General features: G+C 50.5%; 1 protein-coding gene across 2 annotated transcripts in view; it reads left to right on the top strand.

The window, feature by feature from the left end:
* FBXO2 (F-box protein 2) overlaps positions 1–13,188 on the top strand; it is a 38,700-nt gene extending 25,512 nt beyond the window's left edge. The window contains exons 6-7 of one of the 2 annotated variants that reach the window (XR_009214960.1): positions 2,417–2,540; positions 12,045–13,188. Coding sequence is in view for 1 of the 2 variants with exons in the window: in XM_058444464.1 (XP_058300447.1) it covers positions 2,417–2,422 (6 nt within the window). In the remaining variant the exon portion in view is untranslated. Of the gene's footprint in view, positions 1–2,416; positions 2,560–12,044 lie in introns of those variants that run through there. The other variant, XM_058444464.1, reaches the window with a different exon arrangement.
* Positions 13,189–16,913: the final 3,725 nt, after the last annotated feature.

Here is a 16,913-nt window from a genome sequence, read left to right as displayed (position 1 = left end):
TGGTGTCTTTTTTTTTCTTTGCTCATCCTTCTGATCTCAGTTTAAACATCATCCCCTCAAGGAGATCCTGACCAGCCTATCTACAGTATGTTTCTCTGCCCCGCAGTTCTCTTTTAGTTTATTTTCTGTTGACTTACCTCTTTGTCTATTTCTTTCACTAGACTACAACGTGCATGGGTGGAAAACTGAGGCAAGAGAGGCTAGTTCTTTTTTTTTTTTTGTAACGGAGTCTCACTGTGTCACCCAGGCTGGCATGCAGTGGCGTGATCTCAGCTCACCACAACCTCCACCTTCTGGGTTCAAGTGATTCTTGTGCTTCAGCCTCCTGAGTAGCTGGGATTACAGCTGTGTGCCACCATGCCTGGCTAATTTTTGTATTTGTAGTAGAGATGTGGTTTTGTCATGTTGCCCAGGCTAGTCTTGAACTCCTGACCTCAGGTGATCTGCCTACTTTGGCCTCCCAAAGAGCTGGGATTATAGGCAATTTGCAACTTCTGATGCTTCTTGTTCATCCTCTCCTCCCTGTGGCTTTCTGGTGCTTGATCTGGGAAGACTTTACCCCTGGCTGATTTCTCCCTAATACACCTGCCTATCAGATGCCAGACGAGGGGGTCTGAGGCCAGGGTTAGGTCTCTGAACTTGGAGTCAGAGCCCTGATTCTGCACGCTGGTTTTGGTGCTTACTGGCCATGGGGCCACAGGGAGAGGACAGAAAGGACAGCCTGGAACAGAAGCTGCAGAAGGAAATGGCATCCACTCCCCACTGGGCCCTACCCCAGCCCTCTGTAGCTCCATTCTCCCAGGGACAATTTCACAGCCACTCTAAAGCTTTCCTGCCTTTAAAAAAACTTACTTTTCATGTTATAAAAATAATGCTTTCCGGCCAGGTAAGGTGGCTCATGTCTGTAATCCCAGCACTTTGGGAGGCCGAGGCAGGTGGATCACCTGAGGTCAGGAGTTCAAGACCAGCCTGACCAATATAGCGAAACCCTGTCTCTCTTAAAAATACAAAAATTAGCCGGGTGTGGTGGCAAATGCCTGTAATCCCAGCTACTCATGAGGCTGAGGCAGGAGAAATCGCTTGAACCCGGGGGGGTGGAGGCTGCAGTGAGCCGAGATCGCTCCATTTCACTCTAGCCTGGGCGTAAGAGCGACACTCTGTCTCAAAAAAAAAAAAAAAAAAAAAAAAAAAATGCTATCCATTGCAGAAAACATAGAAAATACAGAACAATAGTAAGGCAAAATAAAAGACATCTTTTAGATGAGGAAGAACCATGTGGACTTTCCTCCTTTCTTGTCCTGGATTAGCCCCGCCCACCTAAGCCCAAGACTCTGCCTCCTCTGGTAATTACAAGTAGCATTAAAACTGCCTCCTGGACCAAGTTATTACTTCCAAGAATAATAGTCTCTGTTACTACAAGAAACTAATTAACAGCATGCAATGAGGGGGAAAAATTCAATTAATTAGTGGCTTAATAAGTGCTCACAACGACTCTGGGCTTGGCTTGGGCGTTGGGATGGGAGAGATGGAGACCCCCAGAGGGCTAGGCATGGGGGACTGCAGAGGTGGGGGAGAGCACAGGGCTTGGGAATGGGTGGGGTCCTGTAGGAACCTCAGAAGCCCAGAGAGCCTAGTCAAAGAGGAAAGAACCCTGTTTGTTTCTGTTTCTGTCTGTTTTTTGCAGACCCCCTCCTCAGCTGAGGCTCTTAGCCTTACTGGTAACACTGGGTGGGGAGGGGTCCTTGGTCTGGTGTTGTCCCAACGTAGTGGTTTGGCAGGTGCAGGAAAGTGAGGAAAGACTTGCTTTTTTCTGTCCTGCAGGCTGGAGGTGTGAAGGGGAAGTGAGCACATGGGTGCCCTCTTCTCTGTCACAGCCCCCGCCCACCCCACCCCTTGGGATCTTCCCAACTCTCAGCCAGAGTCTTGGAGTCAGCTCTGACATTGCTCCTTCCCAAGCCCATCTCCCACCTGGCAGAAACTCTTGGGGCTGCTCCCTGCTAAGCGGTTCCCCTGCTTCCCTTCCTCACCCTCACCCCCACCCCATGATCTCCTCCACCACATCCTGGAGGGGACTCCTGCAGTGATCTGCCCGGTGCCCACCCCTTTTCCTCCAGCCCATCTACCACCCGGCAGTCACTGGGGTCTGATGCCAGCACCACTGGGGAATAGGACGAGGTCAGGCCCGTGCTTTGAGCCACGAAGCCCTGGCTGGACTGGCACCAGCTCCTTTTCCAGGCTCTCTGTGGCCCCAACACCACATCTGCTTTGAGTTATTTGAATGAGACAAATGCGGAGTTGCCAAACACTGATGGCTCTCAGGGCTTGGGGGCCTTCTATTGTACAGATCCCTTCAGAGGCCCTGAGAGGGGCCCTAGCATCATGTCCACACGCTTGTGTGTGTTTGTAAAATTTGCAGATGTAGATGATGTGAACTGCAGTCCATGAAGACCGACCATACCATTGTCTCTGTCCACTCAGACCTCCCGCCTCCGCAGAGTGATCAGATGAAACGAGATTGATCGGAATGCCTGCATTTGAAGGTGCGTTCGTTTCTGACAGCCTCTGTAACAAACGACCACAAACGCAGTGGCTTCAGCAACACAAATGGATTAGTTTACAGCTCTGCAGGTCAGAAGTCCAAAGTGGGTCTCCCTGGGCCAAAATCAAGGTGTCAGCCTGGCTGCATTCCCTTCTGGAGGCTTTAAAGGGAAATTCACGTCCATGCCTTTTCCAGCTTCCAGAGGCCTCCTGCATTCCTTGGTGTGTGGCCCTGACCCTCATCTGTGTTGAACAGGGTCCTTCTCACACTGCTCTGTCTCTGATTCTCCCTCTTCTCTCTCCCTCTTCCACTTTTTGTTTGTTTGTTTTTTGGAGATAGAGTCTCGCTCTGTTGCCCAGGCTGGAGTGCAGTGGCGTGATCTCGGCTCACTGCATCCTCCACCCCCCAGGTTCAAGCGGTTCTTATGCCTCAGCCTCCTGAGTAGCTGGGATTACAGGTGTGAGCCACCATGCCCAGCTAATTTTTGTATTTTTAGTAGAGATGGGGTTTTGCTATGTTGGCCAGGCTCGAACTCCTGGCCTTAAGTGATCCACCTGCCTTGGCCTCCCAAAGTGCTGGGATTACAGGCATGAGCCACCGCACCTGGCCAGCCTCTTCCACTTTTAAGGACTCTTATGATGACTTTGGGCCCACCTGGCTCATCCAGGATAATCTCCCTATTTTAAAGTCAGCCGATGAGCAGCTTCAACTCCCTTTGCCATGTAACTTAATATAGTCACAGGCTCTGGGGATTGGGGCATAGAGAGTTTTGGGGGGCTATTATTCTGCCAGCCACAGTAAGGCACAAACCTGTCACAGCTCTACAGACAATAAATGTGTGCGTGCTGTGTGTGTGAGTGTGTGTGAAGACACATGTTTTGTGCATCCTACATAGCAAAATACATTTATTATATATGTATGTATATACACACGTATGTGTCTGTGTATATGAATGTATGTATATATATTTTTTCTGTTTTTGAGACAGGATCTCTCTTTGTTGCCCAGGCTGGAGGGCAGTGGCACAGTCACGGCTCACTGCAGCCTTGATCTCTCATGCCCAAATGATCTTCCCACCTCAGCCTTCCAAGTATAATATTAATAGCTGGGATCACAGGAGTGTGCCATCACACCCGGCTAATTTGTATATGTATATTTCACTCAGCCATGCTGGAGGAATTATCTATCTTCTCTCTAGAAAATGATATTACAAAATCTTGACAGTTGAAGGGGGAATCCAAAAAGAATATGCAGCCAAAAATGTAAGAAAAAAATGTGTGTTGAGCAGTTCATGAAAATATATTTTAAAATGTATTTTAAATGTAATTTGTAACACTTTTTCCTTCTAAATAAGCATGAACTTTCATGCCTAATTTTACATTTTTTTAAAAAAAGTCCAGTGGGGCATGGTGGCTCATGCCTATAATCCCAGCACTTTGGGAGGCCAAGGCAAGAGGGTCGCTTGAGCTCAGGAGCCCAAGACCAGCCTGGACAATATAGTGAGACCCCAATCTACAAAAAATTAAAAAAAAATTTAGCCAGATGTGGCAGTGCACGCTTGTAGTCCCAGCTACTCAGGAGGCTGAGGTGGGAGGATCTCTTGAGCCTGGGAGGTCGAGGCTGCAGTGAGCTGTGATCGTGCCGCTGCACTTCAGCCTGGGTAGAGTGAGACCTCCTCTCAAAAAACCCACAAACCACAACCTAGGATCCTCTGCTGCTCCCACCCCAGGGCCTTTGCACATGCTCTCATCTGTGTTGAGAGTGCTCCATGTCTCCTCCATTCTCTTCTCTTGGCTTAACCCTCAGACTTCAGCTCAAGCTTTAGTGCTCCACAAAAATCTCTCCAGTCGGGCACGGTGGTTCACGCCTACAATCCCAGTACTTTGGGAGGCCCAGGTGGGCAGATCACATGAGGTCAGGAGTTTGAGACCAGCCTGGTCAACATGGGGAAACCCTATCTCTACCAAAAATACAAAAATTAGCTGGGCGTGGTGCTGGGTGCCTGTAATCCCAGCTACTCAGGAGACTGAGGCAGGAGAATCACTTGAACCCGGGAGGCGGAGGTGGCAGTGAGTCGAGATCACGTCACTCACTCCAGCCTAGGTGACAAGAGTGAAACTCCATCTCAAAAAAAAGAAAAAAGAAATATTCTCCCTTCATGTTCCCCCTTCCCCATGTTTGGTCTCCTGGACTTCTGCTTTGTGGCCCCTCTGCAATGATAACTCATGATTCGTGAACTTGCCTGTTGCTGTGTCCCCTGTTGGAATGCTAGCCCCATGACCTTGCCTGTCTTGCTGCTGTTTTCCCCACTGATTGGCACAGAGTCCAGCACACAGTAGGTGCTCAGTAAATTACAGGCAAAATGAGAGGATGAGTACAAGGGTGGGTGAATAGTATTCTCAGGGTGGGAGGCGGGGAGTACCCCTGAATGCACGTACCCATCCCAGGTCTCACTGCTTGCATGTACTGGAGCTGGGATTCAAACTCAGAACCTTCCCATGTCAAATGCGTCCCTTCCACCTTCCTGTACATTTGAGGCCAATGGCCATTTAATGGATGCCCAAATGATGAGTGGCAGAGGCATGTGTCAGTAAATCCTAAGGCAGGAAGTTGGTGAACAGCTAAGCTGGATTAAATGGTGGGGTGATAGGGAGCCATGGCGGGTTCTGGAGCACCACCAGTGGTCATGGCCTGCCCTTGGGGGAGTCTGCTCTGGAGAAGGGTCCCCGACCTGGCCCCAGTCAGCTGGGACCAGCAGCTGAAACTGCAGCCTGCCTGTCTGCACTGACCTGTCTTCCCACAGCCCCTCCGTTATGCCTACCAAAGCCAGCTGCTGTGGGCTGGCCATTTCCAGAGGGAGCTGAGAAGGCGTTTATTGAATTTATGATTTTAATTTGTTACAATTCTAATCCCATTATGGGTTCCCTTTTGTCTGCAGCCTGCACAGCAGTGGAGTTTAATTATGACCAAGCAAGATTTCCCCTACTCAGGGGACCTTTCCTGCCAGTCCTGGTGGCCACCTGATTGCTTGAGAGGTGGTGGTGGGAGGGTAGGGAGGTGCAGAGTGGAGAAGGAGAGGCTCACTGGTGCCCGGGAGTGGCAGGCTGCTGCAACCCTTCCTGCAGGTGGCAGCTGTACTGTGCAGGACGTGTGGAGATGCCTAGTGAGTGACCATTAGGACTGCAGCGTGTGGCTGTGCTGGGCGACCAGTGTGCAACATGCATAGCTGTACAGACAGTCTTGGGTTATCCAGAGATAGGCAGGTCCTGGAAGTAGGAGGGAGGGGACCCTAAGGGACCTGCCAGGGTGTGTGTATCAAAGGTTCCACAAAAATGACTGTCTGGGGTGGGTCTAAGACTCTACTGCCCACTCAGAAGAAGAAATGTCTCCCAGGTGGTCAGGGTACCCAGAGGGAGGCCCGAGCAGAGAGAATGGGTCACAGAGTGGAGAGAAAATATGGTAAGAGAGGGGTTGGGGTCAGGTGCTGCCGCCAGCTTTGCCAGGAGTCCCTGTGTGGCCTTAGGTCACATTCAGCCTCTCTGCGATGCTCTTTCTTCCATTGGGAAATGAGCAGAATCCAGGCCCCACCTACACCTGGAAGGACAGTGTAGCTGGTCCAGATGTGAAATGGAGGAGGTCAAACGAAGGGCCGGAATATCGGGCAAGGAGGCTTAGGCGCAGCACAAAGCTAGGGCTCCTTGAGGCCCTGTGCCCAGGCAAAGGTGAGGGGCCCAGACCTGGTTCTAGAGCTCAGGGACTGATGGAAGCTTCAGGAATACTGGGAGGGCCAAACAGCCTTGGCCCGTGGTCAGGGAGCCCTCGGAAGTGAGAGCAGCCTCAGACATTGCAAAGAGAGACCCAGCATCTTGCCTCAGTTCCTTCATCCATAAAACAGGCATGAGAACAACCCCAGCCCTACCTCCCCGAAAGGTAGGAAGGGGCATGCTGACGTTGTTGGCGGACAGGGCTTGATGACCGTTAGGTGTGGGACCAGGCAGACAGCAGCATTCCTAGTTCTCTGGGCCTCAGTATCCTCATCTGTAACTGATGGGTTAGAACCAAATGACCTCAAATAATCCTTTCAGCTTAGACATTTGCAGCATTGATGATTAAGCAGGGAAGGCTTCCTGGAAGAGTCAGTCTGTAGGAAAGGGAAGGGTCGAGCTTTCTGCAGATTTTCAGGCCCCAAATCCTGATTCCTGAAGAAGCAGATGAGAGTGAAGGAAGCACGAGGGAGGAGGCAGCATAGTGTAGAGGTTGACAACTCAGACACCCATAGGTGCAGAGCAAGTGACTTAAATGAGTGAGGCAGACAGGGTGTAATATAACAGGGACTGGTGGGGACTGTGGCAAATTGGAACAGCACATCCCACCTAAAGGGGCAGCCATTTCTCTGCTCCACTGATCATTGCCATGTAAGGGTGCTGATCGTGGGTTGTCAGATGGACTCAGTCTTTGCAGGTGTCCCCACCTGTAAAATGGGCACAGTATTAATAATTGTCTTATTGACTTGGTGTGAGGACTAAATGAGCTAAGAAATGCAAAGTGCCTATTAATAGAACAATGGCTGACATATAGTGAGTGGCAATGACTTTGTACTGACGATTACTATGATTATTGTTATTCTCTAACTGCACAAAAGACCAGATGTCTTCCTTCCCCGTCCCCAACACACTCCTGGCAGGAAGATGGGGAGCATCTAATCATTGCAGTGCAGTTGTTTGGGGTCTCCAGGGCCGTGGGCTTCCCTGGCTGCCTGTGGGCTTGGCTTGAATGGCTCCAGCAGATGAGAAATGTTTGTGATCCAGAGAGAAAGCAGATGCCGGAAATGCTGCTGCCAGCAGAACGCTTTGAGTCACCTGGACTCACTTCATGGGGGTTTTATTTTCTTTTGGTAGGTTATTCTGAGCCCAAGACATGCACATTTGCAGGAAGGATTTGTCGGGCTTCGTTGGGCTGAGAGAGCGGCCACTGAAAAGCTTGCGGAGAGGCGGAGTCATGTGGTGAGGCGTGGAAACAAAGCCAGTTGAAGGGGCCCAATTATGAGCCTTAAAGAGATTCCCAGTTGTGTCCAAGGACGAGGAGGGATAAATTAGGAGCGAGAGTGACAGGAAAATTGTCTAGCCAGTCCTCTACAGCACATGCATTCTTAATTCAGCCAGGGCTGGCAGAAAGAGACAGTGTGCATGAGCGTGTGTGCATACATGGTGTGCCTGTGTGTGGCATGCGCCTGTCTATCCCCTCCAAGACACACTCCTTGGTTAACCCCAGCTGGCCTGGATTATACCTTCTCCTGTCTTGACTTCCAGTTCTGGATCTTTGGAAAACCGGCTGCATGTCTTAGGGCAAGGCATTTACCTTGCTGTTCCTCAGTTTACCCATCTGAAGAGTAGGATGATAATTCCAGTTCTACCTGCTCCAAAGGCAATCTAATTGTAGTGTTCTGGAAGGACTGTCTTTGGGTTTGAATACACCCTCTCATCTGCGGAGCCCTCTGTAACTTTAAGCCTTTTTACACAATCACGTCTGATTCCAGATATGGTGAGGTCAACAGATTAGGAGACAACTGCCGTTGAAAAGACAGCTTGTGGCTGGGCACAGTGGCTCACGCCTCTAATCCCAGCACTTTGGGAGGCCGACGCAGGCAGATCACGTGAGGTCAGGAGTTCGAGACTAGCCTAGCCAACATGGTGAAACCCCGTCCCTACTAAAAATACAAAAATTAGCTGGGCATGGTGGCGGGCTCCTGTAATCCCAGCTACTTGGGGGGCTGGGGCAGGAGAATTGCTTGAACCTGGGAGGCGGAGGTTGCAGTGAGCCAAGATCACGCCATTGCACTCCAGCCTGGGCGACAGGAGCGAAACTCCGCCTCAAAAAAAAAAAAAAAAAAAAGCTTGTTACACTCACAGATCCCAAGAGGAGTGGGCTTTTCCAGCCACAAGGGGGCACATAGGGGCAGTCAGGAGGTAGAGGGAGGGGGAAATCGTGGGCAAGAACATTTATTGTGGTTTCCATGAGAAGGAACGAATCAGGCAGAGCAAGCCGGCTTAGGGTTGGCTAGTTTGAATGATTTCAGTGCATTCTGGGCCACAAAGGCTGCCCCTAGTTGTCTGGTAGATGACCCTGGAGTGATCAGGGCAGGTGGATAGTGGTCCAAAGTGTGAGAGCCAATAAAAGAGGTAGTTGCAGGTATAGACTCTGGATTGATTGGTTTGCATTTTCAAAGCAAATGGGCTTATGGGCAAGTTGGTTGCTATCTCTAATAATTTACCAACTCTTAACCCTCCAGGGTCACAAAGCCCCAGATGTCAAAGTATCAGAACACAGAAAATAAAAGGCATGGTTAACAAAGAGGGGTTGGTTGACTGGTCGAAGGTCACACAGCTTGAGAGTGAAAGAGCCCAGGTGTTCTGACTCTCAGTCCAGGACATGCCCCTGTGATCTTCACGTGGCTTCTCCCGAGATGCCATGCCTTCCTTATGGACAAGGTCCTCCCCTAGACAGTCACAGGGGCTGAGGGCAATGAAATGTTCTGCCTCCCACTTTCTGCCCCCAAACAGGTGTGTCCCAGGACCCTAGTCAGCACTCTTTTAGTTGCAAGTGACAAAAACCCCACCTTAAACAAGCTTAAGTCAAAAAGTGAGTTTATTGGCTCATGTAACTGGGTGCTCAGGGTTTCCCAGTTTCAGGAAAGGCTAGATCCAGGAGCCCAAATGCTATTGTCAGGACATCATCTGTTTTGCATATCTGGAGTCTGTATCCCTTCAGGTGTTCTCACAAAGCCTTTCTCCATGTGTTAGGGAAGAAGGCCAATGGTAGCCCCAAACCCCTATAACTCATTACCCAAAAGGAAGAGAGATCTTCCTTGCTGGGTTCAGGTGTCAAATCTCTGATTGATCTTCTTGGGTCAGGTTTTTTTTTTTTTTTTTTTGAAACAGAGTCTTGCTCTGTCGCCCAGGGTGGATTGCAGTGGCATGATCTCAGCTCACTGCAACCTCTGCCTCCCAGGTTCAAGCGATTCTCCTGCCTCAGCCTCCTGAGCAGCTGGGATTACAGCCGCGTGCTACCATGCCAAGCTAATTTTTGTATTTTTAGTAGAGACGGGGTTTCACCATATTGGCCAGGCTGGTCTCAAACTTCCAAACTCAGATGATCCATCTGTCTCGGCCTCCCAAAGTTTTGGGATTACAGGCGTGAGCCACCACGCCCAACCCATGGTGTTCATTCTTGAGCCAATCAGTGTGATCAGGGGGATTAGAATTCTGGGCAGCCTGGCCTGATCTCACACCCACGAAGTTGTGTGTGTGTGTGCGCGCGTGCGCACATGAGTGTGTATGTCTGTGTGTGCCTGTATGTGCATGAGTGTGTGTGTGTTCCTGTGACTATGTTTTGTAGAGCATTGTGACTAAGCCCTACCAGGACCTCATGGAATGGGGGAGAGACAGGCAGAAACAGGCAGTATCTGCCCCCAATTCAATGTTCTTCATTCTCATCCACCAATTTTCCACAAAGGTCTTGCTCTGTGCCAAGCACGACTTCCTGCCCTGAGCTGGAAGGACTTTCTTGCCATCTTCCCAAAATGTCTTAATAGAAGGGCAAGGAGTTGGGACACTGGGGTTTGGTCTAGGAGTTGGGACACTGGGGTTTGGGTGATAGCACTGTCACTGAGTCACTCTGTGACCCAGGACAAGCCCCCTAAGCCTCAGTGTTCCTGTCTGGACAATGGGTGGGTTAGACTAGAAGGTCTTTAAACTGCCTCCAAGTTTGACCCTCTGTGGGTAAAGTGCTTGTTCTGAGCAAAGAGAGTTTCCGAAGCCTGCTTGCCAGGATGACGTGGGTGGGAACAGGGCTGTTAAAATACAGATTAGTGGGCCCTCCCCAGGACCAACTGGATCACACTCTCTTGGGAGCAGGACCCAGGAAGCTATTATTTTTGAGAAGTGATTCCGTTGTAGCTGGTTCACAACCTGGTGCTTGGGAACCACCGCCCAAGTAATCTGGTCCCTTGAAAGGGACAATGAACGAATTGGCTCTTTGAGGCATCTGGGCTTGTTGGCTCTGCTAGCCTAAAGCTAACAGGGTGTGTCCTGCATACAGCTGGCAAGAGACAGTAGCTGCTGAACCAGACTGGCCCAAGAGCCTCCTGGTGGTGACTGCCCCGTGTCCTCACGTAGCAGGTGGCCTCTATGGGGACCTGGCCCTGCCAGCTGGCAGAGCAGCTCAGAGCCGAGAGCTCTTCCTGGGACATTGGCAGGAGGTCTCACTCTATGTCGTTGTTGGGGATGAGATTTGGGGAAGAGATGTGGGTGCTGGCTTGGGATGGGGACCGGAGGCTGTGGGGCAGGCTGCTTGAGTCTAGCGGGGAGGGGAGGAGGGTGTGGCCTTGGGCAAGTCAGGTCATCCTCTTTGGGGCATCTGTCTTCCCACCTGTCCAGTGGGTTTGTAGCTTGGACCTTCTGAGTCTGCTTAGTCCGTCGAGAGGGCTCCGCCGGAGAGGGGGCCACACAGAGGGGCGCTGTGAGGGTGGAGGAGAAGGCAGCTTTGATGGAGGAGGGACTCAGCTTGCAGGAGCCAGAGGACAGGCTGGATGAGTAGCAAACCAAGAGCTCAGGAAGGGAGGGGAGAATGGGGCAGAAACGCTTCTGCTGGACAGCTGGAGAGAACCACAGGATGCCCTGGGGCACACCCCGTGCCACTGCGTGAGCAGAGGCGGCTCAAAGCATGGTCCCAGGGCTGCCCTTTCTGGATTCAAATCCCAGCTCTGCCCTCAACGGTGTGACCCTGGGCAAGCCACTCCCCTCTGTGCCCCAGTTTTCTCTCCTATCAAGTGGGGGATGCTAACAGCCCCTCCCTCAGGGGGTCCTCAGTGTGCACTTAGCAATTGTTGTTGCTGTTAGTATTAGCGAGGACTGTACCCGCTTGGGGTTATGGGCAGGCCGTGGAGGCTGAGCTGCTGACCAAACATGTGACCTTGTTGCCTGACCTCCCTGTGCCTCAGTTTTCTCTCTTCTAAAAGGAGGAGAAAAGCATCTACTTCATTCCAGTGAGTCTGCTGGGTTACTCCAGGTGAAGGCTTAGCATGGTGCCCCGCCCATGGGAAGCACTCTACAAAGGACAGCTATTGTTGGTGTTATTATTTATAGAGTTGAACTGGGTTAGGTATGTCACACTTTCCGGGGTGGGTTGGAGGTGAGTTCTGAACCTTCCAGGCGGCTGTGGGTGACAGACAGGGGATCCTTGGGGTCTGGCAGGCAACCGCTGGATCAGGCGACCTGCAAGTCCCCAGGCCCAGACGCCTCCTCCTGGGGATCAGCAGAATTTGGTGTTTTGGGTGAACCATCAGCTTTCCTGATATTTGTGCCTTAGAGTGAGGCAAGCTCTGGCCTTTGGTCTCAAGGCTTGTGTTTGAGTTCCAGTCCTTGGCCTTGGCCAGGACTTGCCTTTGGCTAGTCTGAGCTTCAGCTTCCAAATCTGTGGTGTGTGATTGTGATGTCTACTTCACCAGGATGCTGAGCGAGCAGAGGGCAGTGGGGAGAACAAGCACAGCAGAATCTGCCATGCAAACGAAAAAGGTTGGTGGCCAAGGTGCTCTGCCTGGCACGCAGTCAAAGAAACATGACTTTGCTTCCCAGCTCTGTCACTCACTGGCTGGGCAACCCCAGGGCAAGTTCATCAACCCCTCTGAGCATTATCTTCTCACCTTTACTAAAATACGGATGATGATGATGGTTATTATTATTATTATTTTGAGACAGGGGTCTCACTGTATTGCCCAGGCTTAAGTACAGTGGCGCAGTCTCGGCTCACTATAACCTCCACCTCCCAGGTTCAAGCAATCCTCCCTCCTCAGCCTCCCAAGTAGCTGGGACTATAAATTAGTCACGCACCATCATGCCTGACTAACTTTTTGTATTTTTAGTAGAGATGGGGTTTCGCCATGTTGCCCAGGCTGGTCTCGAACTCCTGGGCTCAAGCGATCCCCCGGCCTCAGCCTCCCAAAGTGTTGGGGTGACAAGCGTGAGCCACTGTGCCTGGCTGAAATATGGATCATTTTGTGAGGCTTGCAGGTTGTTACTGTGAGGCTAAAAATGAGATCCTATATGCCAAGTGTCTGGTGGCTAGAGGAGGGTGGGGCCAGGCTGGGCCACAGGGCTGGGCCATCATCATGGGAGAAAACGCACCATTCTTTCCTCTTCCTCCCCTCCTGCCTCAAATCCCCTCTCTTCCTCCCTGAGCCTCTAATGTCGCCTCTGCTTCTCCATTCACTATCTCTGCTCTCTCCCTTCCGGCTTCCCTTGTAGTTTAAGATTAGACGTTATCGCTTCTATCTTGAGGACACGGATATGACACGCTGGTATCTCTGCATATTCCTCCCCTGCCAGCCTTAGCCCCAACGTGATTGCGAGCGCTGGATTCCATGCACAGCTGCTGGGTCCTGTTCCTCTCGTGGCCGCGTGGACCTGCAGCTACATGGGGGGATGTTTTTGCTTTTGATTTGTGCTTTTTGCCTTCTCATCCCCGGTGCTAGATATGGGCTCCCCTCTTTTCCTGTGATGTTCAAGATTCTAATTAAGTGGAAGAGAGTTTTACTCCTTACAATTCTCCAGTTATGAATAATGATACTGGCTCATAAATGAGAATTGCTTTTCTATTTAAATTCTGTGTGGTTTTTTTTTTTGTTGTTTAAAAAAAGAAGGTATGAAGCCAGGGCTCTTGGGTCATTTGCAAGTTATTAATTTCAAGCGGAGCTCTTAGCTAGCTTATTAACGGTAAGAGTATTATAGTCCAGTTAAATGGAGGGGATATTAATTACATTGCAGGCTTTTACGCATGGAGAAATGGCTTGTTTCCATGTTGATGGGTGGTCTAGGTGGGGAAACACAACTCCCCTTCTGGGAGGCATAGGAAGAAGAGGGTCCTGGTGAGATGCTCTGTTGATAGATGCTGGGTCGCAAGAACTAGTGCCAGACCCTTTCCTAGGACTACAGGGTTCTGGGGCAAGGTGGCTGGGCACACCATGGTGCCTCAGGTGTCTCAAAGCTAGTAAGGCACTTCTTCCCAACACATAAGACCCCCTCCACTGACGACAGGTCAAGCGGAATTGGGCACTGGGCTGACATGGTAGCAGGAGACATTTGCATCAGTCCAGCATTCCTAAAACCCTCAGTCATTTCATCTCTGTTTTGGCCATATCGACATACTGCCTGTTCTATTATTTACTTACAATTTTTATTTTCATTGACTCACTTTTAAAAAACTGAAATTTCATTTAAAGGGAAACTTTATATCACCACCATAAATAGGAAACCAGCATCCCCAGTCATAAATTCAGAGCAACATAAAAATGAATACATGACTATTAAAATAAAAAATGTCCATACGTGCACCACCTGAAAGCGACACCCACGTGGGCAGTGGTGCATCGACACTGTGGAGAACCCGAATCAGGTCGAAGAAAGGGCTTCCTGCCCTGGTGGCCCTTGCAGTCTCAGGGCCAGCGTCAGGAGAGGGCAGGGGGCAGGTGATCCACCCAGAGAACCGGTGCCCTCTGGGGTCCTTCTAAACAGATCCAGCTGAAACCAGGAGGCCATAAGAAAAGAAGCAGAACTGGGGAATTTCTGTATATTTTGAACTTTAGGGAACAACGTGGAAATAATATGCAAATTGCATGCCAACCTGAATTTGTTCTCTCAGGCCAATGACTCAGGCCTGTCGCCTGTGGCTCCTGTTCTGGTCTGTCTCCTCTGGTCCCTGGGTTTCCACGAGCCATACAGGAGAAAGGGGACTGTCCAGAGACCCCTGGCGTGGGAGTCAGGATGGAGGCAGTGAGGCTTTGCTGCTACATTGCCCTGTGACCTTGGACAGACCACTGGGCCTCTCTGGACCTCTGCTTCTTTATCTCTGCATGAGGAGATCGAACAAGATGCATCTGGGGACCCCGTGATGGTTAATTTGATGTGTCAGCCTGACTGGGCCATGGTGCCCAGATATGTGGCCAAACCTTATTCTGGATATTTTTGTGAGGTGTTCTTGGATGAGCTTAACATTCAAATCAGTGGACTTTGAGGAAAGCAGGTGGCCCTCCATAATGTGGGTGGGCCTCATCCAATCAGTTGAAGGCCTGAATAAGACCAAAACCTGACCTCCCTTGAGGAAGGGGTAATTCTGCAGCAGAAACCTTGGGACTCGAGCTGCAGCATCGGCTCCTGTCTGGGTCTCCAACCTGCTGGCCCACTGTATTCATCTGTTCTCACACTACCAATAAAAACATACCCGAGACTGGGTCATTTATAAAGAAAAAGAGGTTTAATGGACTGACAGCTCCACGAGGCTGGGGAGGCCTCACAATCACGGTGGAAGGCGAAGGAGCAAAGGCACGTCTTCCATGGCAGCAGGCAAAAGGGAGCTTGTGCAGGGAACTCCCTTTTATAAAACCACCAGATCTCCTGAGACTTATTCACTATCGTGAGAACAGCATGGGAAAGACCCAGCCCCATGATTCAATTACCTCCCATGGGGTCCCTCCCATGACACATGGGAATTACGGGAGCTACAATTCAAGATGAGATTTGGGTGGGGACACAGCCAAACTGTATCACCCACCCTGCAAATTTTGGACTTGCCAGCCTCTGTAATCACATGAGCCAATTTCTCAAATCTCTGTCTCCCCACTCTCTGTCTCCCTACCTACCTATACCTGCATACACAACCTGTGCGTTCTGTTTCTCTGCAGGGCCTGATCAATACAGGCCCCCTTTAGCCGTTGTCTCCCTTTGGCATGAGGCAGACAGATGTGTGCAGGGAGAGGACAGCAGCTGTTCTCCAGTTCCCTCAGCTTTTCCACTGCCCCTGCAGAAATGTAATAGAAAAACTCAGCTCAAAGTGACTTCAACCACACCAGGGCTTTATCAGCAGATGTCACTGGGAGTGCAGGGCTAAGGCAGCCTCCAGGGTTATTTGACTCAGCAGCTGGTATCAACAAGGCCCAATTATTTTCCCATCTCTCCAGTCTTTTCTATTTCTGATGTTAGTTTTGATTAGAAGAGGGCTTCCCTCATGATGGCAGAAGGGCTGCATGGTTCCAGCCATACCTCCTAGACCAAAAGGAGAGAGATGTCTATGTCCTAGAATCCCAGCAAAAGTCCTCAGCCTGAAGGAAGGCTGACTGGTCCCCCTACTTCAGAGCCAAGGTATATGGCCAGAGGAATGGCACAAACTGATCAGCTCAGACCTGGTTTATCTAAACGAATTGCTGTGGCAAGGGGCATGGGTTACCTCTTGGCAGGAGGGTTTGGGGCTATCGTGGGGTTGGCCTCACACAAACAGGGTGGTTGTTACACAGTGGATGTATGTGTTTTGGGGGCCCGTATAGATGCTTGGCTCAGAGGTTTAGCCCAGGTGGTCCAGGCCCTACCCCTTTCTCTTATTCCCCCTCTACTTCCTTCCCCTGTCTTCTTCTCTCTCCTCTGTGCTCACAGGCTGTGGCCCCACCCTGACTAGCTGCCCAGGCCCTCTGCTGGGAACCCCTGACATAGCCATACCGTTTGTACCTGCCCAGTCTCATTTTTTCCGCTTCTGGTAACAGAACCCCGTCCTCTGGAGAGACATCCCCCCATCACTCCATTTGGCTGTGGGGACCGTTGCATCCCTGCAGCTCTCCCTACTTACACAGCCATGAGATCCAGGCTGGGACAATCAGACTTCTCTGGGATTTTGCTTCTCTCTTTCCTGTGAAGCCATTAGCTGGGATGATGTGAGCGGGAGCTGTCTGTGGCCTCACCCTGCCCCTGCCACGTGGAAGAAGCTGTGTGCAGAAGAGACAGAGACAGAGGGAGAGCACTAACAGGTCAAAGGATATGCTTTAGTCCCTGGATTCAGCTGTGTCTGAAGCCAGTGCTGTCACGTCTGGCCTTTTCCATTACCAGAGCTGCTAGATGCCCTTCTCCTTGAACTAGCTTGGTTGGGCTTTCGTGGTTTGTGACCAAAAGCCCCTGACTGGCATACCAGTGTTCATTTCTTTATTCATTTAATCAACAGTCAACACTTCCTTTGAGCCAGGTAATTCTGGAAGATAGGTACTGTTACTATACTGATTTCATAAGTCGGGAACTGAGGCGTAGAGCATTTAAGCAACTTCCCCAAGGTCATTTAATTAGTAATAGTGGCTCTAGGATTGAACCTGTCTCTGTCTGTTTCCAAACAGTCAGCTTGCTCTAGCCAGGAGCTGCTATGAAGTTATCCAGGCAGAGTCTGGTGAGAGGAGAGGCCAGCTTCTTTTAGACAGTAATAATAATTATAATAACAACAGCAACAACGACATGCAATGGAGACTCATGATGTGCCAGGCAGTATTCCAAACACTTGACATGGATTC

Source organism: Hylobates moloch, unplaced genomic scaffold (assembly GCF_009828535.3).
Source record: "Hylobates moloch isolate HMO894 unplaced genomic scaffold, HMol_V3 SCAFFOLD_9, whole genome shotgun sequence".
NCBI classification, from domain to species: domain Eukaryota; kingdom Metazoa; phylum Chordata; class Mammalia; order Primates; family Hylobatidae; genus Hylobates; species Hylobates moloch.
Note: the sequence above shows the minus strand (reverse complement) of the source record. Positions and strands in the feature narration are given on the sequence as shown.